Below are 25,788 nucleotides of genomic sequence, written 5' to 3' on the forward strand. Positions count from 1 at the left end.
GCTCGCCGTTCGTATCGCAAAACAACAGAGCATATTATTGTGAGAGTCTGTTTACTTCTTACTCTATATATAGAGACTAAAAGGTTAGACACCTCGATCAACTGGGGGATAACTGCCCGGGTATATTATGGACCGGGTATACTGCATAGGGTAACAATGGCAGTCTGGCTATATCCTTTCCTGAACATGTTTCAAGGGGGACATAGGAGTGACGATTCCATGTAATCATTGTAATTGGTGGGGATACTGCTCATATCCCATGGTCTAAGCTCAAGTTTACAGCTCGTAAGGAACCTTTTGTGCAGTATAAAAGTGGTTACTGTGGATATAACTTGTATGACATGTATAGCAAACAAAACAATAAAACGGAGCTTCTCAACCAAGGAGGAAGAGTAGTGTATAAAATAAACAGTATATAACATTCTCATTTTACACATGCTCAGTAGAATATCCATCTGTGCCCGTCATTGTAAGTGTGCCGCTGAGAGTTGGGCAAGTCTTATAATGGGGAGAGTTGGAACCGGGGCTCCAGTCAAACTTAAGAAGAAAATTATACGGCATAGTATGCCGATAATTCTAGCATATTTTTGGTGTGTTAAATTTTACGTCCGTATCTAAGATGCTGTACTATATTAGGATCAGGAGTAGGCTAACATTCGTCCCCTGGCCCTACACAACAAAACATCAAAACAATTATAGCAAGTATCAAATATCACAAATTGAATAACACAGATTGAATAAACCACAATTAGGGTAGAATGAACGTCACTTTTGGTCCATTAGGTGACCTGTGTACTGTAGAGCCCTTGCAGGGCCCGTATGTGGGGGTTCACTTAGCTGTGGTGGCCAGCTGCCAGTCGTGGGTGATCGTTTTCAGCGATTTCGGAGCCTTGGTAGAGGCATCATCTCTGGAAGCTTTGTCCTCCACCCGGATATTCCAAGAAGCCAAGATTTTCTCTCCGGCCTCTGGGGTAAGCAGGTGGTGTTCAGCTCCGTTGTGTCGGACGATGATTCTAGCCGGAAATCCCCATTTATATGGCATGTCAGCGGCTCTTAAGGCTTTCGTAATCCCTTGAAATGATCTCCTGGATGCCAGAGTAGTGGCTGAGAGGTCTGTAAATATTTGGATCTTATTGTAGTTGTCCGGTAATTGTGGTTGTTGTCGTGAAGCCCGCATTATCTTCTCCTTGGTGGTGTAGTAATGCAGTCTGGCAATCGTGTCTCGTGGTATGGAAGTCGGAAGGTGTTTGGGCCGCGGCAGTCTGTGGATTCTGTCCAAGAGTGTCGCTTCTTCTGGGAGGTCTGGCACCATCAGTTGAAACAACTCCTTAGTATATGTACCCAGATCTTTAGGATTAACGGTGTCTGGAATGCCCCTAATTCGGATATTGTTCCGACGATCTCTGTCTTCATGATCTGCTAATTTAGTGATGATCGAGTTTACCTTTGCATCCATGGTTTCATAAGCCGCGGACATGGTGTTATGTGCAGAGATGATCTCTTCAGTTTTATTTTCTAGGTGATCTGTGCGTTCACCGAGTGCTTGTAGGTCTGTCCGGATTTCTTTCGCTATTTTAGCAAAGTCTGCGGTTAATGCTGCTTGTAGGTCTTTGAGCATTTTCTGAATAGAGGCATCTGTTGCCGGTACAGCCTTGGTTGATATCGAGGTGATATCACTCCTGTCGGAGCTGGAAGCTGGTGATAGAGGCCTTCCGGCGCCATCTTGTGAGCGGCGTGGTGGCGACTGCATAGCCGCGATTTGCATAGGGGCTATCTTCAGTTTAGTCTTTTTAGTACATCGTTGTGCCATCCTAACGGGTGGACTCCCCAGCGTGGGTGAGTGTTTTTCGGTGAGTATCTCTCTGTTATTAGCTGTATTATATGGACTCTTGCACGGAGCTGAGCGCTCAGACGTCCGTCTCCATTAGCCGTCAGGCCACGCCCCCCCCAAACATCCCCTTATTAAGAATATTTCAGCTGTTACAAGGATATCTTACCAGGCATATTATAAGGAGATTCATTAGCTAAGGCTTTGCCCAGGGCCCATCAGTGCCTTTAAGCCACCTTGAGGCCACCAGTAAAGTCAGAAAACAGTTCTAGAATCTGTTTGCAGAACTGTGACTATCTCAGAACTAGACAATAATAGCCTAACTACAGAATGTCCAAACAAAGCTGCAATAAATATTGAACTTGTTAATGAGAGGAAGTCCAGATAACTGCATCTATTTCACTCATGGCCCCCTAGATTCCATTTATTGCTTGTCTCTCTATAATCGGGTCCTGGTCAATGTAAATAGTCTTGAGTGTAATGTTAAAGAAATATAATGAAAACTAACGTTGCCAACAATCTATATAATCAATATTCTTTGTTAAATATGCAAATTAATTCCATAGACAAGGAGTTTGCTTTGCCTAAAAAGATTCTATGTACACATTCTAATCTACAACTTTATAAAGTATTCAAATATATAGAGTACATCTTTCTTTATCCAATTAGTGTTATTTGCAAGGATATAAACCGAGTACTTTGCCATATTGTTATTAGATACAATAATGAGATACTTTCCCTGAAACGTATCGCTTGTAGACTGCATCTTGTTTGTTTATGTGTATTTTGCTTGTTTTGCTCAGTTTAACTTCCTGACATATCTTTGTTTTTTTTTTCATAAAAATAGCAGTAATCTGGATATGGTAGGGACAAGTAGAACTCAATCACTGTGTTATTGCTGCCAAAATGTATTCATTCTCTTTGTAAACAATGTTATTTATGTTACATCAGATACCAGCGCCGTGGTAATGGAGATTGATCACGATAGACATGTGGTCTTCTCTGAAACCCTGAGTTTAGGTTCCCAGGACCATGAAGTACTGCTGGCTGCCGTGCAGCCCACCGAAGAACAGGCCATGAGTCGACTGACTGCCCCTGTAGTTACAACACAGCTGGATACCAAGAACATTGCCTTTGAGAGGTTAGTGCCCGGACAACTGGGCCGTAAATGTTTTTGTTACTGTATTCGTTAACTATTTAAAAAAAAAAAAAAAAATGTTATGCCTCATTAAAAAAATCTATCAGAAAACAGGGATACAACATTTTGTTTTGTACAGATCTGAAGAAAATGTTAGTGCTTTTCAAATAGAGATAATAATAATAATAATGGGTTGACTGTTAAACTCCAATGTGATGGCCTAGCACTGGTTTTAGAGCAATTCATAGTGTTACCATTTAGATCATTTACCTTTCTTTAATAGGCCTCTGATAGCAAGACAAAGGAGAATGACTATTTTTAGATGTCAGATGAGGTTTACTTTGAACCAGATGTCAATTTAATATTCTTCAATCTCTATGACTCAGTGGCTCACTGGAAGTTCACTATTTACAGTGCTGAATGTAATGATTCGACTTATAGACAGGTATATGACAAAGAAAATATTCTCTGTTCTGCAGGGTCCTCCGAAAGGCAACTATCTGTCTCTTATGTAGGAAAGATGGAAGTTGCACCTCAAAAATCCAATGGAATATTAAAAACTAAAGCAAAGGAAAGGTAACAATTCAGTAGTGTAGTATGGTCAGATGCATAAGTGGATAAAGTGGTAAAGTAATACACTTATTCACTCCAGAGGTGCTGACCATACTACACTAGTGGATCATTTTCTGTTGTCTACATTTGTTTTTCATACTACCCCTGGATTTTTGCAGTGCATCTTCCATCTCTCCTACATTTTCATTAACCATCGGGCAGCAGGAGAGAGTTATGGGTTGTTTGTCTTGCTGCCAATTTATAAGTACCTCCAAAATAAGAAAATAAAGACTTTGGAAGTGGTTGTGGAAACATTGCTGTTCTACATTTTTGGCACCTGAATAAAAGCACATAACTTTCAAAAGGAAGTGCGGGATTTTATTGTTACACTTTCCATACTACCAACAAACTGTGCAAGCGTCTTACCATTTTTTTTTATATTTATATTTTTTATTAACTATCTGTTTCTTGTACATGTGTGTGTGTGCATGCTTGTGTGTGAATACAGGTAGTCAAAGGAAACCCATATGTACAATAGCAATTTCAGCTTCAAGTGGCACACCAGACACCAACTCTAATATATTTTATCAATTAAGTTTGCTCCTTAAGCCCATTCCTTCTGCTGTCTTCCATCTTCCAGTGTGTGCTTTTATTTCTACAAAAGTACTGCTGTACATAATGTAGTTTTTGGGAGTTGTAGTTCAGCAGACCCTCCCTGAATTTCTTACTGTGCATAGTAATCACAGCTTGTGGGAAGTGCTATAAAAAGTATTGAAAGCATCAGTAACTTCGAGCTTTGGGATTAGCCATTGCAAATCCTGGAAATTTTAGAATCATAGATTTTTTTTTGAGATTGTCCCTGCAGACAGCCACTAGAGGGACTTTTTGGATGACTCCCTGCAAAGATTGCAGGAACAATATCCAGCGTCTCCACCCTCTGCATGGAGATGCTGAACATACCCCCATTGTGTCAATGCATCTCTATGAGGAGATGCTGATTGGCGTAGCATTGCAATTGCGGCGCATGCACGTTAGCCCTCCAATGCTTCCCTATGGTTAAGCTTTGGATCTTCACTATTAATAATCTCAGCTAAGGGAGGAGATCGATGGGTGTGTAAAGGTGAGTATTTTTTTTTTTTTTTTTTTGTGGATGGGAGGCTGAATCTTAATGTACCATTAATGTTATTTTGTTACACCTCATAAATATATAAATGTTAAACATAGAGATTAGTAATTATAATATAAAAAATCCTGGATGGTGACAGTTACTGAATAAAAGCATGTATGAGTTGTTTAATTCTGTTTTAACATTTTAGACATTGGTGTGTAGTTCATTCAGCAAAGTATATCCAGGAAGCATAGATTTTAAACTATTTCTGCTACTTGATGTCTACATGCCTCGGGCACAAATTCCCGCAATGCACAAAATCTGTTTGTGTATTAGATTTATTAAATCTAATACAACAACAACATACGCTTTCTGGCACGTCTTGCGACTAAAATGAAAACAGGGACACAACATATTCTCCCTTTTATGCAGTTTATAAATTTAAATAAGTTCCATAAAAATGCAAAATAATGAAAAGAACAATAAAGGAAAGAATACACTCCTAATTTTACTTGCTTGCTGCAAATATGCAGTAACTGGCTGTAAATGTTGCCCAGTCCTGATTTCACCATATGTCTTGATAAAGTGCTGTGGATTTCCCATAAAGCTATGGATGTAGGTCACGACTCACTTCTGGTAGGTTCATGCATAAAAAGATATATGAACGAAACTACTATGTTAACTAATATAAGTCCTCATGGATTTTCATAAATGAAAGGACAACTATTGGCACCATAACAACTTCATCACAATTAAGTTGTTATATTGTGCAGATGTCCCAGGCTCTTTCTTACCTTGAGGGATTAAACTGTTAATGAATGGTTTAACGTCAAAGTCTTCAAAAGACACCAATTGCTCTGCCCCTCCACTGAAAAAGGTACATTGATGCTGCCCATTTGGAATGTTTCTGCAGATTCAATTTAATACAAAATTTCTGGTAGTGCTCTTTTAAATATTAGGTTTTTTTATTCTTTTTATTTTTTTTAAATCTTTGTTGTCCTGTACAATCTCCAAGGTGCCAGTTCTCTTCATTCTGTCTCTCCTAGTTATTATTATTATTATGTTATTTATATAGCGCCATCAAATTCCGCAGCGCTTTACAATGGATGGACAAACAGACATGTAGTTGTAACCAGACACGTTGGACACACAGGATCAGAGGGCCCTGCTCAATGAGCTTACATACTAGAGGGAGGTAAAATGACACAAAAAGGTAATGATAGTATTAGACTAGTGACAGTTGCAGAAGAGGAATCAGTCAGGAGCTATTAACAGTTTAATTGATACGCTTTTATGAAGAAGTGGGTTTTTAACGATTTTTTGATATAGTGGTGACTGGGTGAGCATCTAACGGAGGAGGGAAGCGAGTTCCGCAGGAACGGTGCAGCCCTCGAGAAATCTTGAAGGCGAGCATCAGAGGTGGGAGTACGGACAGAAGATAGACGTAATTCTTCAGCAGATCGTAAGGGCCTAGACGGGACATACTTGTGTATAAGGGAGGATAGATAGGTGGGAGCCGCATTATGTAGCGATTTGAAGGCAAGAACCAGAATTTTAAATTGAGCTCTATATTTTATAGGAAGCCAATGTAGGGACTGACAGAAGGGTGAGGCATGGGAGGTAAGCGGCAGACAGGAAGATGAGCCTCGCTGCCGCATTCATTATGGACTGTAACGGAGCAAGTTGGGAGCACGTAAGACCACTGAGAAGCGGATTTTAGTAGTCAAGGCGAGAAAGGACAGTGGAATGAACCAACACTTTAGTCGCATCTGGCGTTAAGTAGGGGCGGATGCACGCAATGTTTTTGAGATGGAAATGACAGGATTTGGCGATAGATTGAACATGAGGCATGAAGGAGAGGTCGGAGTCAAAGAGAACACCTAGGCAGCGAGCCTGCGTGGTGGAGCTGATGGTAGCACCATTGACTTGGAGGGAGACAGACACAGGAGTAACAACACTTGAGGGAGGAAAGACCAGAATTTCAGTTTTGGTCAAGTTTAGTTTAAGGAAGTGGACAGCCATCCAGTTAGAAATAGCAGAGAGGCCGTCAGAGAGTTACTAGTCAAGAGGGACGGGGAGAGATCAGGAGAGGACAGATAGAGTTGCGTGTCATCTGCATAGAAATGATATTGGAAGCCAGAGGAGCTAATGAGTTTACCAAGGGAGGCAGTATAGATACAGAACAGTAGGGGACCAAGGACTGAACCTTGGGGGACACCAACAGAGAGGAGTTGGGGAGAAGACGCAGAGCCAGAGAAAGAAACACTGAAAGAGTGCTGGGAGAGGTAGGAGGAGCACCAGGAGTGAGCAATATCTTGTAGAAAAGAAGGATGAGAAGAAGCTGTTGATGATCAACAGTGTCAAAAGCCGCAGACAGGTCAAGGAGAATTAGGATAGAGTAGTGACCACGAGATTTTGCAGCGAGTAGATCATTGGATACTCTGGTCAGTGCCGTTTCCACAGAGTGCTTAGTGCGAAAACCAGACTGAAGCGGGCCTAGCAGAAAGTTGGACTCAAGGAAGTCTGTCAATCTCGCATACACAATTCTTTCAAGGATCTTGGATGCAAAAGGCAGTAGCGAGATAGGACGATAGTTGGATGGGGAGTTAGGGTCAAGATTGGGCTTTTTTAGAATTGGGGTTACAGTTGCATGTTTGAAGGGCAATGGAAATATACCAGAGGAGAGAGAGAGATTGAGAATTTTAATGAGAGGTGGAGAAAGAGAAGAAGACAGAGTATGGATGAGATGCGAGGGAATTAGATCAGGGAGCAGGTAGCGGGTGCGAATGAACATAGAACAGCAGAGGGAGTGAAATTAGGGGAAGTATTGTAAGGGGAAGAAGAAAGATGAGAGATCTCTTCTCTGATTGTAGATATCTTGTCAGTGAAGTGAGTTGCAAAGTCTGAGGCAGTCAAGTTAGTAGGTGGAGGAGGAACAGCAGGGCGAAGAAGAGAGTTAAATGTGTGAAATAGTCGTTTGGGTTTGCGGGAGAGTGTGGTTATGAGGGTATTGAAGTAATTCACTTTTGCAGAGGAAAGAGACAATCTGTATGAGCTCAGCATAAATTTATAGTGGAGAAAGTCAGATGCACAGTGAGACTTTCTCCAACAGCATTCAGCAGTTCTGGAGCATTTTTGGAGGTATCGAGTGAGCTTGGTGTGCCAGGGTTGTTGTTGGGGGCGCCTGCGGCATTTATATGTACAAGGTTCCATGATGTCTAGTTGAGAGGAGAGGGTGGAATTGTAGAAGGAGGTTGCAGAACTAGGACAGGTGAGGTTTGAGATAGGTAAAAGGAGAGTTTGGAGATTAGTGGAGAAATGCTCTAGGTCAAGACATTGGAGGTTTCTGTGAGAGTGATGTTCAGACGGTGGTGTCAATTGGGTCTTAGGTATGCCAATGTCAAAAGTCAGCAGATGGTGGTCAGATAGAGGAAAAGTAATATTGGAGGCAGTACAAAGGTTGGTGAAGGCAAGATCAAGATTGTTTCCCGCTGTATGGGTTGCTAAATTGGACCATTGCGTAAGGCCAAAGGAGGAGGTTACAGAGAGCAGTCGAGAGGCATCAGTGCAATTGGGGTTGTTGATTGGGATATTGAAATCCTAAAGTAGCATGAGAGGAAGTGGGGAAGCCAGGAAGAAAAGTGCTCAATGAATAGTCTAGGATAACCAGGGGGGGGCGGTAGATTCTTAAAGGAGTGGTTTTAAATAGGCGGACAGTGTGAACTTCAAAAGAAGAAAAGGATAGGGCAGGGGGAGTTATGATTGGTTGAAAGATACATTGAGGGGAGAGAAGGATGCCTACGCCGCCTCCTTTACAGTTGAGTCTGGGAGTGTGAGAGAATTGTAGCCCACCAAAACATAAAGAGGCAGGAATAGCGCTATCAGAGGGGGACAGCCAGGTCTCTGTAAGTGCAAGCAGTGTGAGTGAGTTTGAGATGAAAAAGTCGTGTATGGTTGTTGATTTTAAATTACTGCAGATGGAGCGGGCATTCCAGAGTGCACAATGAATTTTGGTAAGTGAGGGTAAAGGGCAGGGTATTGTGATGAGGTTTGGGGTAGGCTCCCCATTCAGAAAAGTGAGTAAAAAAGGTGCATTGATGCTGCCAATTTGGAATGTTTCTGCAAATTCAATTTAATACAACATTTCTGGTAGTGCTCTTTTAAATATTAGGTTTGTTTTTTAAAAAAATCTTTGTTGTCCTGTACAATCTCCAAGGTGCCATTTCTCGTCATTCTGTCTCTCCTAGTGATTATGTGTCCTTTATTCTCGGAAATTACACTAATATCCAAAGCTATATATTTTTCAGTGTGGTTCATATGTCTATCTGTTATCAAATTGAGTAGCCTGTACTCATAAACTATCACATTACAATAGGACCCCATCATTTGTTTTGTCCAGTGGAAAGCATCACACTTAAGTCACACAGACAACAAAATGACAGATGGGGTGAGATTTTACAGTTCTGTTAGTTATCAAAAAAACACAGTCCAGATTACCGTCCTCTCATACTCAGTTGGCACAATTTTATCAATTTTTTTCCTCCAAGTTAAACACTTAGATCCACTTGTCTGAGGTTAATAGACTCCTCTACGTGCAAAATTTCTTATTTATTTTAATTGCATATTCAATTCACTTCATCAAAGCTCTTCAGGTGTAGCCTGGGAAGAGAATTGATTACGATATGTACAGTTTGTCGTCAGAACAGACCTCGTTATTTTTTACAATTAGAGCCTGTGTCTTCCCTTCTGTAGGAACAAATCAGGAATTCTGGGTTGGAGGAGCGAGAAGACGGAAGTTATCAATGGCTATGAATCAAAGGTTTGACGAGAATTTTGTCAGAGACCCTGTACATCAAATCAGATTTGGGGAACTGTAAATGTGGGGTGACATTTTGCGTATTAAAGTGAAAATTATTACAGTATTGCCTTTAAAAAATATTTTGCTATTATAACCACTTACAGAGTAATAATGAATACTATACATGACGTTACATTCCTAAGCAGTCAAATAGTTAGAGTTTTACCCTTTGGAGGCCTATTTTTGTATATGCATATAATTAATTACATTTCAAAACATATACTAAATAACATATTTCAATTTCAAGCATGGCAGCTGGCCTGTTAATAATTCACCTGAATCTTTTAATTGGGTCTTAATCCACCCCCTTAGCTTTCTGGGAGAATTGTGAAAGTTACCTTTTCTGGCCATCCAATCGTCTTGCACAGCACGCATGATGTTTTGTGATGTCATTCGCTCATATGTGCAGTGTTTCTCCCATTTATCTCAATGGAAGACACTCAGCACTTTTACTGTCTAACTTATGAAAGTTAAACCCTGAGTTACTCTGGTCCAGAATATAGACAGCAGCTCTCAGGAGTCAGGAGACTAAGATAGTGGAGGGAGAAGTGTTGGAGTGGACAGAGAGAGACTAGTGCTGCAGCAAGGAGACTGTCTTGCTGGTGGATTACAGAATTACAGATAAGTAACTTATTTATTTAATTATAACTGCGGGAATATGAACTAAATTTATTTATTTATATATTATTTTGCCGTATTCAGTTTATCTGCTGACAATCTATATTCCATATTTTTTCAGTTGTATTTAAAGAGGCTCTGCCATCTTCAGGGATCGTTGTATATATTTCAAGACCCCTGAAGCTGACATTTTCAGGTTTTGGGCGGTGCCCCAATTTCTCATATGCGAGTGCCACAATTTACTTACTTCAGCTCTACTTTCCCCATGAGTCAATGTTGTACGCTCGTTGCTTGCAAAAAAGTTGATGGTGCAAGCACTTTAAAGGAACACTATAGTGTCAGGAATACAATCATGAACCTGATGTGGTATTTTTAGGTGACTGACCTTGCTCCGATCCTGCTAAAAATGGGAATTTTACTCACCTTCTCTCCCACGCCGGTCTCGCCGCGGCTCGCCACATTTGGCTTTGCCTCCACGGCTAATCCAATGCTTTTTCTTGGGAGCAAAATGCCTTGCTGCTCCAATCAGCATCTTCTCAATGAGATGCATTGAATGAATGCATCTCTATGGGGAATATTCAGCATCTCCATGCGTGGAGACACTGAACGTCAATGCTGTACACTGTGCAGCACTGGACTAGGAATCACCTCTAGGGGCCGTCTTAGTGACTGCCACTGGAGGTGTTCCTAGTCTGCAATATAAACACTGCCTATTTTACATTGAGAAGCATGCAAGGACAAATTGTAAATACCAGAACAACTACATAAAGCTGTAGTTGTTCTGGTGACTATAGTGTCCCTTTAATGTCTAATAATAAAAAAGTATAGATTATATTTTAATATATTGTCATTCTTTTGTTAACTTTGGCAAGTTCCCATCCTTGCATAAAAGGCTCAGGGGGACACTTTTAGGGCTCTAGAGGGAGCTAGCACTCATATGGAATGATGCTAGGTGGAGCATTCTATGGTCCCTCAAATATTAGATAAGATTTGTATTCTCTTTATTGCCATGTCTTGCTTTTCCTAATTAATAGCTGTTCCTGTGGCCCTCAACTAACTTCTGGTCACATCTGAAATAATGGAGTACTGGGAACGGCCAAATATGAATTTATTTGTGGGAGGCAGGGTAGGTTTCTGCCTCATAATAGCTCATACTGTGTGTAGCCCCTAACTTCACCTTTTGATGCAGGTCTGTTTAGCCATTTTTAGGTCATAGCAGAAGAAACTCTACATATAAATGTGATATATCGCATTTATATGTAGTGCCAGCACCAAGAAACTGTAACAATGGTCAACAGTAAATAAAACATTATGTATTGCTTAGCAATACCATCGCTTTCAAGGACTTATGCTAAAATCTGTCCCGAATGTTTGAGAAACAAGTAAATGTTCTCCATGATAGAAAGACTGGTAAGGAATATCAGTTTAACTACAACAGAACTATAAAGTCAGAACAATTAGGGATTTTCCCTATTTTTGCATTCCATACAAGACTTGTTATATCTGGATTTTCTATAAATCTCACCCAATCCATTTGGTGACAACTCCTTCTAAATATCCTCCTTTTTTTTTTATATTCTTTATTTTTCCATCTTGGCAGACATAGTGATAGATCATTAGCGTATTGGCTTGTGCAAAAGCCACGTAACATGTCATGCATTTGAACAGAGTTATATAATAAGCAACCAGAGACACTGCATGTTCATCGTAAGTAATTTCTTCGTCACCGTCCACCAAGGAGTTTTTAATTAACTCTTAACAAACACTAACTTGTGTCCCATTCAATTTCTAACACGTTTTTTCACTTATGCTATCTTGTGATTTGCCCTGTTCTCTATACCACCTTTTTTAAGATTCATTTATGTTTGGTGTGTTGTTGTATTACTCTTTGGTGGATATAGTTGCGTGACCAGGTACATACATGGTACATTCAGGTATACGTATACTATTGTGTAATGCGACCCGTACAGTATTGTTGTCGTTGTCACAAGCCAAAATATACTGTTGTTGGCGACACAATTTGATACTTACACAGTAACCAGTTAAAGAAAAGAGAGGAGAATAGCAGGTAGAGAGGGAAGGGGAGGGGGAGGGAGTCCTCAAGCGGAGATCGGAGTTTCGTCTGGATTGCACTGGCTTACACTCGGGGCAGACCAGGGGTGGCAATGCCTCCTGTTCTAGTCTCAGTCTTCTCTATCAGTGGCCTTTCAGGGTTCCCAAACCTTTTCATATGTTTGTATAGTACCTCTCACTAGTGCCGTGAGGTGGTCCATGACGTGGATGTCTCTTATTTTGTGTATCACCGTTTGGATCTGGGGGATTTCGGGTTTAAGCCATGCCTGTGCCATGGTGAGTCTAGCTGCCATGGTGATTTTACGTAGGAGTTTTTGATCCCTTCCTGTCCAGTCGTCCATTGGTCTGGACAACAGGCACACCCATGGGTCTATGCCTACCCTTCTCTGGAACACTTTATCTAAGAGGTTCCCTACTTCTCTCCAAAAGGCCTGTGCCTTCGGGCAGTCCCACCACATGTGCTTGTACGTCCCTTTATGTCCACAGCCCCTCCAGCACAGGTCATCAGGGATTTTGCGCATGTGGTATAGCTTCACTGGGGTGGTATACCATCTAAACATGGTTTTGTAAGCCTGTTCCTGTTGTGTAACACATATCGAGGTGGCCTTATTTGCCTCCCATATGTCTCTCCAGTCTGTGCCCTGTACCTCTCCCAGATCTGATTCCAATTGGGTCGTGTAATGTAGTTCCCCCCAATCTGTGTTATTGGAGCTAAGGTGTGCATAAAGTGGCGATATGAGCCCTTTCGGGGGGTTTTCTTTTAGGCACATTTTCTCGAAGCCCGTTGGTGTAGTCCGTGCTGCAGTTTTTGCTGGCTGTGTTGTGCGAAATCCCTGATCTGTATGTATCGAAAGAAATCTGAGGGTGTTAGCCTGGTCTTTTCTGCCAGGGCTTCGAATGTTAGTATCTGGTCGCCCTCATACAGGTGGATCGCCCGCTGTAGGCCCGCCCTCTCTATGTTCTTAATATCTCTGGCACGCATTCCTGGTGGGAAAGCCCTGTTTCTCAGGACTGGCATCATTGGGGAGGGTGAGGTAGTTAATTTGTGTTTTGTACCTGTGGCGTCCCAGACTCGTATGGAATTCAGGATTGCGGGGCATTGGGTGCGTATTAGGGCCCTGTGTTCCTTCATTAGCCATATATAAAATTGGGATAGGTCTGCTCCCATAATGCCTGCCTGTAGGTCTGCCCATCGTTGGTCACCCGGTGCTGAGTGCCACATGGCAATCTGGGCTATCTGGGCCGCGAGGTAGTAGTTGTGGAGATGGGGCAGGCCCAATCCTCCCCCATCCTTGGGTCTATACAGAACATTCCTGGATACCCTGTGTCGTTTGCGCTGCCATATAGTCTCCTATAGTCTTTTGTAGGGGGGCCAAGTCAGATTTGGAAACAGGGATGGGTAGTGCCTGGAAGAGGAGTCTGGGTAGTATATTCATGTTAATCGTGTGGACCCTTCCTATCCACGACAGGGGCTTGTCTATCCATTTGTCTAGGTCCGCGCTGAGAGTTTTGAGGAGGGGGGTGTAGTTGGCTCTGTATAGGTGTGTGGGGTCTGTGGTGAGCTGTATCCCCAGATATTTTATAGCTGCATTCGCTATGGGTATTCGGTAGTGTTCTCGTATGTATGTCACGTCTGTGGGTGTGACGGCTATTGGGAGCACCGTGGATTTGGCCATGTTTACCTTGTAACCTGAGAGTTTGCCATATTCCGTCAGTTCTTGGTTCAGGGTTCTCATTGAGTCTCTTGGGTTCGTGAGGGTGATAAGTATGTCGTTGGCGTATCCGGAGACTTTGTAAGTCTGGCCTCCTATCTCGATTCCCTGGATAGCCTGGTTAGAGCGGATTGCTTGTAGTAGGGGTTCTAATGTTAGCACAAAGAGGAGGGGGGGAGCGGGCACCCCTGCCGTGTACCGTTGTGCAATGGGAAGGGGGCTGTCTGTGCTCCTGGGATACGGATATACGCTTTGACGTCTGTGTACATGTCTTGAACTGTCGCGATGTATGTCTCGGGGAATCGGAGGTGTCTCAAGAGTGCAAACAGGTACTTCCAATTCACCCTGTCAAACGCCTTTTCGGCGTCTAGTGAGAGCATAAGGGATGGGGTGTGTGTGGTCGTCTGTGTCCAGATAAGGTCAATGTTGCGTCAGGTATTCTCGAATAATTGTCGTCCGGGAATAAATCGTACCTGATCTACAGTCTTTCCGCCAGGATCTTTGCTAGAATTTTGACGTTGTGGTTTATTAGTGATATGGGTCTGTAATGTTCTGGATCCTGTGTCTTTCCCCGGTTTTGGAATCAGTACTATATGGGCTGTGGACATTTCTGGGTCTGGGGGCCATCCCTGCATCAGGTGGTTTGACCATTTGGCTAGGTGGGGTAGTAATTCCTCCCTGTATGTTTTGCAGTAGCTCCCCTCAAAGCCGTCGGGGCCTGGGGCCTTGCGTCCCTTTAGTTGGGAGATCACCTTGTTAATTTCATCTATTGAAATTTCTTCACCCAAGGTTGCTATAGCTGGCTGGTTCAGTTTTGGGAGGTTAAATCTGTTTAAGTACCGTTGTATGGCGTCCGTCGGGTCTGTTCCGTCGGTGGTATCTGTGGGGGTATGGTTGTATAAGGCCCTGTAAAAGTCTGTGAAAATTCGTGCTATATCTGTTGGTGTCGTTTTGGGTTGGCCGTTGTGGTCCCTAATTGTGGTGATATGTGTTTGCTTTAGTCGTGGGCGTAGTGTGCGGGCCAGGAGTGTATGCATTTTGTTAGCTTGTTCATAGAATGTTCTCCTGGACCACGTCATAGCCCTAGCTACATCGTCCAGTAGAGTCTCTTTGAGGCGGCGCGGAGTGGTTTGTAGGGCCTGCAGTCCGTCAGGTGTAGGGTTCGTTTTGTGTCGCTGTTCTTGCGTGTGGAGGACCAGGAGTAGGGATTTTAGTTGTTGTGTTTTTTGTTTCTTTTTGCGGGTGGCTTCCCTGATGAGGGCCCCTCTGATTTCCGTTTTGTGTGCGGCCCATATGGTCGCGGGTGTCAGGTCTTGTGTTGAGTTAAGCTGGAAGTATTCGTCTATCTCTTTGCGGATGGTCTCTTTGATGTCTAGGGAGTAGGGAGGTATTTAATTTCCAGGTCCATGGGGTCGTAGTGCAGAGGCCGTCTATTTCTATGCTTATATCTGCATGGTCAGACCAGGTAATGGAGCCCACTGAGGATTTTGCAATTTTTGGGATGGCCTGGTCGTTTACTAGGAAAAGGTCTATTCGAGAGTATGAGTCGTGGGGTGCAGAGTAAAATGTGTAGTCTACTTCGCTGGGATGTTGGGCCCTCCAGATGTCTGTCAGTCCTGTCGCGCGTACGAAGTCGTGTAATAGTTTGTCCTGTCGGCCCCTGCTGCGTGAGCGCGGCAGGCCCCGGATATTCCCCCGGTCTGCAGCTGGGCATGGTGCTGCGTTAAAGTCGCCGCCAGTTATGACTATGCTGTGCTGCAGAGCTGCCAGTTTGTCTTTTATGAGTGTCCAGAAATCTCTGGTGGGGTCGTTGGGTGCATATAGATTTACTAAGTGGATGGTGTGTGCGAATAGCGTTTCCGAGATAATTATGTATCGTTCGTCTGGGTCGGATTCTATGCTTGTGACCCGTATAGGGCATCTCTTATGTATCAGAATCGCTACGCCGTTGCGTTTGGAGTGTGTCCTGGCTTCGTAGCTCGTGTTATATATGTGGTCTCGGAGGGGCATCCCTAAAGTCTTGGGTAAGTGAGTTTCTTGGAGGAAGGCTATGTCTGGGCTCAGCCTTTTGAGTTCTCTAAATAGTAACCTACGCTTTTTGGGGGCGTTTAGCCCCTTGACATTTAGTGAGGTGATGCGTATGGGCATGGTGGTGTGTGGAGAGGGTGCGATTTGGACAACTTACGGGGTTGTGTCTCTGCTCTTTTCTCGCTGGTAGGTCTCACTTTCACCCTCCAGAGGGTTGCCTCTACTCTACACCGAGTGGCCTTCAGGTGCAGGATTCTCCGATCTCCGTGAGGAGGGGAGGAAACGAAGGAAGAACAGAAATAAGTGAACATAACATGAAATCAAACAAAATAACTGTCTGGTCTTACTATTTGCCAGACTTCTGTGGAGCACATGCGTCAGCGCTGTTCGCCCATCAATTGTGGGTACAACGCGCGGAGGCATGGACCCTCGTCTGAACTAACACATCTCTAGGCCCTCTCCTTGAGTGTAAATAAGCCCTCCTGTGTGATTCCCTGTGACGCCCCTGACCCCGTGGTCCGATTTGCATTCTTGTTAACTGTATCCCCCGTGGTGACTTCAAGTATATTATGGTGTTTTCCTCGTTTGTCAGTTTCCATCTGGCCCTGTCCCCCAGCCCCCCGTGGTATCAGCCCAGCCTCTGTGGTGTGCAGTAGTGCTTCCCTTGGTGCCGCTGGTGTGGTGTCCTCGCTGTGTGTCTGTCTATTTCGGTCTCCCAGTGGTGCGCCGGGGGGGACGTAGCATCCCGCAGGGTAACTAATGTGTGAGTGCAACCCTTGTGGCTTCACGTCTCTGTTATGAGGTATCCCTGGAGTGGTGGTCACTTCTGCCTGTGGTGTTGCGGTACTTTTTATGCTGTTAGGCTTGTATCCCCCATAAAGGCTATAGTACCCCCCTGCTAGAGCGCTTGCACTGTGGCGTGGAAGTCGGCCCTGGCTTCCGCCCTGTCCGCTCCTACGAGCTAGGATGGTATGTGGTCCTGACCTCCCACCCGTCCACTAGGTCCTCCGCACCTTTTGCTAGAGTGAGGTATTGTAGTGATTTTTTCCCCCTTTTTTTCTGCCTCCCCAGGACCACCCCGCCATACGTATTTGTCAGAGGTGTCCCCAGGGTCTGTGAGGCTGGCAAGGAATGCAGGGTCCCCCGGTGGCATGGCTTGTCAGTGTCTGCGCCCTCCAGTGGGGCAAGTCCCCCCACCCCACCCCATTCCCCCCCAAGTCCCCCCAACCCCCCGCCCCAAGGAGGTGCGACATCCCCAGCTGTTCTGGCATCCCAGGGGGTGGGGGGGAGGGAAGGGAGGGGAGGGGGGAGGGGGCCAAGCCCCATCTGTCCAATCCATGCTGGAGTCCCCGAGAGTCCCCAACTGGGACGGGCGTCCGGGCTCCTGGGAGGTGTGACAAACGGTATCCTGTTGATCGGAGATCTCTGCGTCGTGGGGTTGGGGTCAGCGTCTCTATTCGCCCGCTGTGTACCATTCCCTGGGCAGGGGCTGCAGTTCTGCTGCTTTCGCTGTCTGCCACTGGATATCTGTCGGAAGTGTGATGTCTAGCGCCTGAAGGAAGGTTGCGGCGTCACCCCCCGGCTGCAGGATCTTGGGTCTGCCATTTTTAAATGCCATTAACTTAAAGGGGTGGCCCCAGGCGTATTTGATGTTGTGTTGCCGCAAGAGGTCGGTGACCGGTCTCCACTCCCGTCGTCTCTGCAGCGTAACCGGGGAGAGATCCTGGAATAGGGATATTGCTGTGCCTCTGTAGGAAATGGGGCCCTCTCTGCTACGCTTCATTATTGCTTCCTTGGTTTTGTAGTGTTGGAAGCGCATGACAATGTCGCGTGGTTGTTTTGCGGCTGGATTTCGCGTGCCAAGGGCTCTGTGTACCCTATCCAGGAGCCAGAACTGGTCAGGGACGTCCAGTGCAAGGGGTTTTAGAATAGCCAGCACTGTGTCTGCCAGGTTGCCTTCCCCCTCCCGTTCCGGTAGGCCCCTAAGCCTGATGTTATTTCTTCTGGAGCGATTTGCTAGATCCTCTAGGCCAGCCTCTGCTGTAGCTAATCTAGTGGTGAGGTCGTTTACATGCTGAATTACCTCATTGTGGGCTGTTGTGGCCTTCTCCTGCCTCTGCTCCAGGATGGTCGTGCGGTGGCCCACTGCCGCGATTTCCGCCCTCACTTCCGCCGCGGACCTGCTGATCTCTGCTGCCAGGTAGGTCTTCACCTCCATTAACTTGTTCAGTATCTGGGAGGTGTCCCCCCTGGGTGAGCCTGCAGGCTGGGGTGACATTGGGCGGTTTTGTGGTGCCGCGGGTTTCGGGCTGTGGCGGCCGCCATCTTGGTGTTCAGTCTGGGTCTGGCGGGAAGCCGCGAACATGTCGGCCACGGAGGTCCCGGCATCCGCCGTTTTTTTAGGGGACTTTTTCGGCTGCCGCTTGTCCATTCCTGGGGATGGTAGGTGTTGGGATGAGATTTCTGGCTTTTTGGGGTGCTATTGGTGGCTGTGGGGCCTATTTTCGGCGGGAGCTCAGCTCACATGCCTCCGTCCAGGCTCGCGGTCAGGCCACGCCCCTTAAATATCCTCCTTTTAAACACATGGCACATAAACACATTTATAAACTCTATTGTGTGATGTATCACGCCTCACTGATTACAATACAGGCATGATCCAGTGACCCATACACTCATCACTCTATTACAGCAAAACTCTTGGGTGTGCATTGCACTTTAATGAAAACCTTACTTTTTCAAGAGATATCTCTGAAAGTGTTACATTATACCTTTTCTCTTTTTGCAAACTTCCTCATGGGGTGAGGAAAGCCATTCTGCTTTGCCAATTCTGCTATTCACACAGGATTAAGGACTTATTTAGTTTGTTGCCATCATCCTTTCACAATAGAAATTTGACTGAAACTAATAGTGGGTACAGGCAGAGAGCATAAAACGCTTCTCCAAATTTGAGGATAGCCCACCATCACTTCCCTATATTTGTTTAAAGACCTGTGCGTTTAATGTGAACTGCTTTCAAATGCTACAAAACAAAAATATTTTTTCTCGAAAATGTTTAAATGCTGTAAACTCTCCATATTTAGTAGACTAGTGTACAAATTCCTTTAAGGTGCGCCAAACGAATTAAATGCCTGTCAATCTATGGACGAACTAATTGATTGATTAAGCAGAATCTGAACGAATCAGATTGTTCGGCCCTAGATTGACAGGCATTTGATTTGTTCAGTGCACCTGAAAGGGATTTGTGCTAAGTCTAATACTAAACCCTTGACCGACATTTCTGGGGGAAAAAAAAATTGGAAGTAAACAATTAAACCCATGGTACAAGCATAAGTGTTCTCAATAAACTCCCCATGCCATTACAGATTCCCCAGCCAAAATTAGTGTCTCATTTAACCTTTACATCTACAACAATTCTCCCTCCATTACGGACAGTCCCATTACTTTAAATTTCTGTTTTATTATGAATTGTTTTATTTGCATTTAAATTCAAAATACAGAGCAAATACTTTAAAATATTACTTATGTATTTTTAAAAAAAATGTTTTAACAGTACATTTGTTATAAATACTCTCCATCGTATAGCACTGTCCTGTTGCTGAATTTATTGTTCTACACAAAAAAAAAAAAAAAGACTTTGGATTATTCACTATAACAATTTAGGATAAGGTAGTTTAGATGTTTAGTATCTATTCCAGCAATATTCTTTTGGTCTAAAATTGCACATATCCATGGTAAATTTTACACTATTCTTAGTTTAATGAAAACCTCAAATGTGTAATAAGTCATAATCAAGCTTTTAACAGAATTCTGTTTGACAGTGTCACATAATGCACCTATGTTCCTTTTTAGGTATATGGAGCTTCCAATGTAGAATTAATCACTAGAACTCGCACAGAGCATCTGTCAGACCAGCACAAGAGCAAAAGCAAAGGTATTATCGCAAGTCTGAGAATAAAAATCAATTGTCAGTTGTCAATAAGCTAGGTAAATTGTCAAGTATTTAAGGAGATTTTCAGGATTCCTGCACTGTAATCACACGATTAAACACATTGACCTAGGTTTGGCTTAACATGACCATTCAGTGCTAATTGCTAGTAAATCCATACCTGTCCAGTGTTTAAAGTATTCTAGCGCTACAAATATCTGATTAAAATGCAAATTCATTCTCTACTCACTATTAGAATTAATTCACAACTGTATTAAAAAAAAATAAAGCTTACCTACCACCCCGACATCTGAATCATTTCATGAAGAGACATTGGCAGGTGGGGTAAAAGGAAGCAGACCAGTGTCACGAATTGAGTCACTGGCACCACCCAAAGAGGGGGGCTATTAAAATATGGACTGTTTCACCAAAATCAGGGATGTTTGGAGTCACCCTGGCACAGCTCGTTGCAGTGATTATGGTTTGTATAAGTCTATGGAATCCCCTGTGCTCTCAGCCTCTCACTGCTGTCAAGGTTGGACAGAGTCGCACTTGATGAATGAAGTATGGTTTCTCAGTATGGTTTCTGAGAGTTACGGTCTTTAAAACCATATGACGTAAATGAGGTTGTGGTGCTTAGAGCGCCCCTTGAAATATGGAGTTATTTACCTTTCTTATCCTTACACTGCAGAAATGTTCTAAAAGGTAGCATTCACATTTTCCAAAGTCTCAGATTGTCAAAGGAAAATCCCTGTTTAGATTAATAAATAAAATGTTATCATTATTAATTCTGCATATGACTGGTTTAAATATATTTTTATTTTCAAGAAAATTTAACATGTAAAATGTTCAATATTAATAAGTAATAACTTAACTATTTCTTAAATCTGTTTATACATGACCATGGATGCCGACACACCAGTTATTTGGTAACCAGCAGTGCCAGCAGGTTATAGGTGCTGCTAATGGCTAACCATTTGTGTGTCAGCTTAGTCATATTTAAAATAAAGTCAAATATGCCTTAAGCTAGGATAAATCAGAATATGGGTGCCACTCTGAAAACCATCAGTAACCACACAGATTGTGTAGGTTCAGCTAGTCACACAGCATTTCAGAATGCAAATATTGTGACATCTGCCTGGTCCAATATGGCGTATTGTTTAAATTTTGTCTAGTAGTACAACAACAGCCTAAATGGAGACTCCAGACCCATAAAGCACACCATGGACCTCTTGGGCACTTTAGCTTGCTGAAATGCTTTATGTATAAAAAGTGCATCCTCTTTTTAAAATTTGACAAAAAGTACAGATTTCAATAGAAATTGTCACTTTTATAAATTAACCGTGTTATATCCCATGGCTGTCAAGCTAACAGCCAGAGCTAACCTCTAGAGGCATCAATTTTCAAAGAGCACCGGCCCTCGCAAAGGCTTTTCTTTGAACTGCATTGGGAAGTCTGTGATTGGACAGCACAGAACGTCTGGGTGGAATTAGAAGGGGAGGTCTTGCAATGGCTGCAGACAAGAGAACTGCAGCATTTTCAAGCTGTTTTTAGACATACCCCTAATGAAAAAAATCATAATTAAATGCGTGGGTTTAGACAATTCCGTAGTCTGTTCGAGTGACCATATTGACAGTACCTGCGCTGTTTGTGCTCTTTAAGGACTGGATTGGGAACAATGTCTCAGGGAAGTATTCTGAAGAGCTCCATTTCTATGTAGCAAAAACAAATCAGCCCAACCTGGATCAGGAATCCGGTGTGGTCATCTAGGTTACTCTGTGGATTCACAGTAAAAAGTAAAACAAGAAATCCTATGATAAAAGCGGTACTAATTTCCCATTAAATTTAACTCCATACAAACACCTTTTAAAGTGATGGGAGATGCAAAATCAGCTCTTCATTAATTGTTTACTTCCTAGCAGTAATTGCAGGATATAATTTCTTTTAACATGCCGTAGCAGTACAAAGGCTTTTCACAGAACAGGAAATTGGCTAGTGGGTTGCCAAAATATCCCACCTAGAAAAATAGGTGAGTGGTGCTTTATTTCAATTTTCGGCTCAACATGTACAATTTCCTAGTAAGCCTACCACAATTCCTGAACCAGTGAACAAGCCTAAAGGAGAGAAAATTAATTCTGTGATACAATTTTGTCTGTTAAATTCCAGGCAGTAAAACGCCTTTACAATCATTCCTGGGGATAGCCGAGCAGCATGTGGGACCAAACAACGGAGTAAGTATGGTTATCATGTAAGCGGATGGGTGTGAAATATGGGATTATGTATAAAAAGTGTTGCATTACCCTTTTGCGTTTGCGCTCATTTTGTGTGCATGTGCCATTGTATAAAATTGTTACTGCACCCATTACAAATTGTAGCTTTTTTCCTGACTTTCTGTAGGGTGCCAAAAATCCATCTTTTTGCTATTTTCTATTCCTCTTTTGGATCTTTTGCTATCAAACCAAAACAAGAACGAAAAAGTAACAGGAAAATAAAATAACAGAAAAGGAGTAATAATAAATGGGGAATAAATGGGTGCAATTAGAAAAAAGCTCCAGAAAGAAATGGATACCACATTTTTTAAACATAACCCCATATTTACCTGCCCTGTTAAACGTATATCATAAATATCTTTCGGGTTCATCTTTAGCCATCACTGATTATTATTATTCTATTTCCATTATCTGTCCCTTAAAAGTGCTGTTGGAGGAACATGTATATAGGAGTACTGTGTTCCTTGAATGTACAATTGAATGCAAAGGGCTTGATGAACTGTAGAGTTTCTCTCCTAAAAATAACTGATCACTAAAATGTGCCTAGCGTTCTTCCTATACTCTCGCTAGCTGCTCTTCAGTGTACCTTTACAGATTGAGCCATGCAGGCTTCTATACAAGAGGTTATTTTACTTTCCATCAGGTGAGATTTCTACTGAGTTAGCAATGAAGGTTATTACGTGGCGTTTGAATCTTCGATGTGCATTAATCTAGTCTGCAGGCATATGACCCGAACCTCTGGATTCATTTTAATAAAAAGTAATCCACCAACAGCTTTGTACAAAAGTTTAATGATGCTACTTTCTGTCAATTTCTTCGATAGGGTTCTATGCATATCTTTAACAATGATACGTGTTTATGCAGTATTTCTGATTCCTTATATGTGAGTGCAAACATGATATTGATTTTTCTAATTACATATAGGTGTATCTATAGCCCTCCAATCTAGTTTTTTCACTAAACTTGATATTGTTGAGAATTGCCAGGAAATTGCAAAATTTAGGGGGGGGAAGTTTTAAGCTGAAACTAGATGGGTTGGAAATGTTTTCCAGTTGATTAGGAAATCATTTAAAAAAAATTCTACAGTTTACTCCCACAATTCCCAGTTTAGTAAATAACCCTGATATTTGGGTGTTGGAAGTTGTTCTGACATGTTTTGCTCCTGAAAGGGTTTATTTGACTTGAGTTTGCCATCTATTTTTTTTAAAAGCATTAATTATTGTTTTTAACAATGACATATACGAGGATACATTATTGCACGTTTACCAAGAGAAAATATTATAGTTATGGCTTGGTAATCGATGGTCAAACATCTCTTTTATCAATGTGGTTTTTTTTTTAGCAAACATTAATCACTCAGACCTTCAGCCAGACAAACCCTACATCCATCACGCCAGATGAATACTTTGATCCCAACTTTGACCTGGGGAATCGGGATATGGGACGGCCCATGGAGCTCACCACCAAAACACAGAAGTAAGCCAGCTGCATTCTTTGTTCTCCAAATGAAATGTGTTTGTGTAGTCATTTACTGCAGGGAAAGAAAAATGGCGGTGATATTTGGATGAGGTTTAGTAGAACATAGGGGGGAAAAGTATTGACAACAAAAATATAAAATAGTTTTAACCTAGATCAGGCTTCCCCAAACCCTGGCCCTTCAGATGTTGCTGAACTACAACTCCCATGATTCTATGAATGAAATAGATAAGCTGAGAATCATGGGAGTTGTAGTTCAGCAACATCTGGTGGGCCGGAGTTTGGGGAAGCCTGGCCTAGATAGTCATGTTATAGGAATCCTGAATATTAGCAAACTTGCCAGAGGAAGGCTGAACCTGTTTATACCTATATGAATAGAAGGTTTAGAGATATACAGGGTTATTCAGTGAGAATTGTATGGAATTCAAAGTGAGCTTCACATTTCACAGCAATATAGCCAAACTGAGAGCTTAGCTGACTTGGAGAATTATATCAGTTCAGGTTTTCTGTCCTCAAATTTGAAATCCACTTCGAATTCCTTACAGTTCTCACTTTAGTAAATAACCCTGACAGTATTATTTGGATATTGTTTCCTTATTTAAAGGTTTACCAAGAAGTGTTTTTTAAATCTGAATAACGGGGCATTAATAGAACACTGTAGCGTTAGGAATACAAATACCTTTTTCCAGCTCCGACATCACGGCGGAGGCATGGCCTTCCTCATTCAAGCAGTCTTAGGAACACGTGCTTAGCAAAATAGCTCTTGAGCTTACAATCTAATGAAAACAATGGAGGTTGAGCCAAAGATGTTGCAGAAGAGAAGTTAACGGCGATAATAAAAAAGAATTTAAAGAACATCCCAGAAAATGCTGCTTGATTTGTGAACAATTAAAATTGCTGAATGTAAGTGCTGGGTTAAGAGCCTATTGGGCCTATTGCTGACAGTTATGTTGGGCCTATTACAGAATCTTTTTGATACAAAGTACTATAACAGCTATACATCCTGAGTGTCTTGTGTCAGGTGTGTGGTTTTGCTAGAGGCATACTTGCAGGATTCATTTTTAAGAACGGACATATCCTAAGTCGATGACTATCTTCCAACTCTCAGCTCAGTCTACCTGTCTATCTTACAAGCCTCACAGCTTTTATCTGCTCTCTCTGATCACAAACACTGAATCCACTCAGTTCGGGACTTGTTTGTCCTCTCCTTCCCTGCCTGTTAGGCAGACACTGGCTCTTGGTATACAGCCTGGGACAAAGAAAGAGGTGACTGTAGCAAAGAGGGGACATGTCACACATCACATGATGATAAGAGGATGTTGGGCTTAACAGAAATAGAAGAAATAAGAGCATTTGCCCTGTGTGCCCAGTCAACTTTATAGTAATTAATGTATAGCCAACTTGTCCACAAAGCTTTGCATCTCTTCCAAGTTCCCGTATTCAGTTTCTGCTGTACAACATCATAGAGCAAGAGCATATGACGAGCAATGAAGAAAATAAATAAATATATATACAGGTGTATCATTTTGGCAGGAGGGGTTAATGTTCCTATATGAGGGCCTCACTCCCCCTCCATTTCCCTGGATATGTACAGGTTCTGTAAACACCTCCCACAACTACAAGCTTAACAGCCTGTACATATACACACATAAAAATTGAAAGTATTGAACAATTTCTTACATATGTTTTAAAGCAAGGCAGTCCAACCTGCGGCCGCCCAGATGTTGCTGAACTACAACTCCCATGATTCCCTGATGATGATCTGTTTCATTGAAAGACTCATGGGGGTTGTAGTTCAGAAACCTCTGGGGGGCCGCAGGTTGGACAGCCCTGTTTTAAAGCTATATTATATAACTGCATATGGCGCAACCTTTTTTATATTTATTTTTTTAAGAAATCAAAGAAAAAATGATTTGTACTGGTCTCCCCACTCACCTGTTTCCCATATGCATGATAATTGTATTCTTACTGTCCTGAAGGTTTAAAGCCAAGTTGTGGTTATGCGAGGACCATCCCCTGTCATTGTCAGAACAAGTGGCTCCAATCATTGACCTCATGGCAATAAGCAATGCACTTTTTGCAAAACTCCGTGATTTTATTACTCTCAGGCTACCCCCAGGCTTCCCTGTCAAAATTGGTGAGTGGATGTTATATACATGAATATATATATACAATATAAATCAATACATTAAATAATCTATT

General features: G+C 42.6%; 1 protein-coding gene across 4 annotated transcripts in view; it reads left to right on the forward strand.

The window, feature by feature from the left end:
• Positions 1–25,788, forward strand: part of ANKRD13B (ankyrin repeat domain 13B) — a 183,870-nt gene that overhangs the window by 153,149 nt on the left and 4,933 nt on the right. For all 4 annotated transcript variants that reach the window (XM_063450030.1, XM_063450031.1, XM_063450032.1 and 1 more), the window contains 6 exons: positions 2,780–2,969; positions 9,379–9,445; positions 19,765–19,846; positions 22,007–22,071; positions 23,453–23,586; positions 25,566–25,723. In XM_063450030.1, coding sequence (XP_063306100.1) covers positions 2,780–2,969; positions 9,379–9,445; positions 19,765–19,846; positions 22,007–22,071; positions 23,453–23,586; positions 25,566–25,723 — 696 coding nt within the window. The remainder of the gene's footprint in view (positions 1–2,779; positions 2,970–9,378; positions 9,446–19,764; positions 19,847–22,006; positions 22,072–23,452; positions 23,587–25,565; positions 25,724–25,788) is intronic.

Source organism: Pelobates fuscus, chromosome 1 (genome assembly GCF_036172605.1).
Source record: "Pelobates fuscus isolate aPelFus1 chromosome 1, aPelFus1.pri, whole genome shotgun sequence".
Classification (NCBI taxonomy): Eukaryota; Metazoa; Chordata; class Amphibia; order Anura; family Pelobatidae; genus Pelobates; species Pelobates fuscus.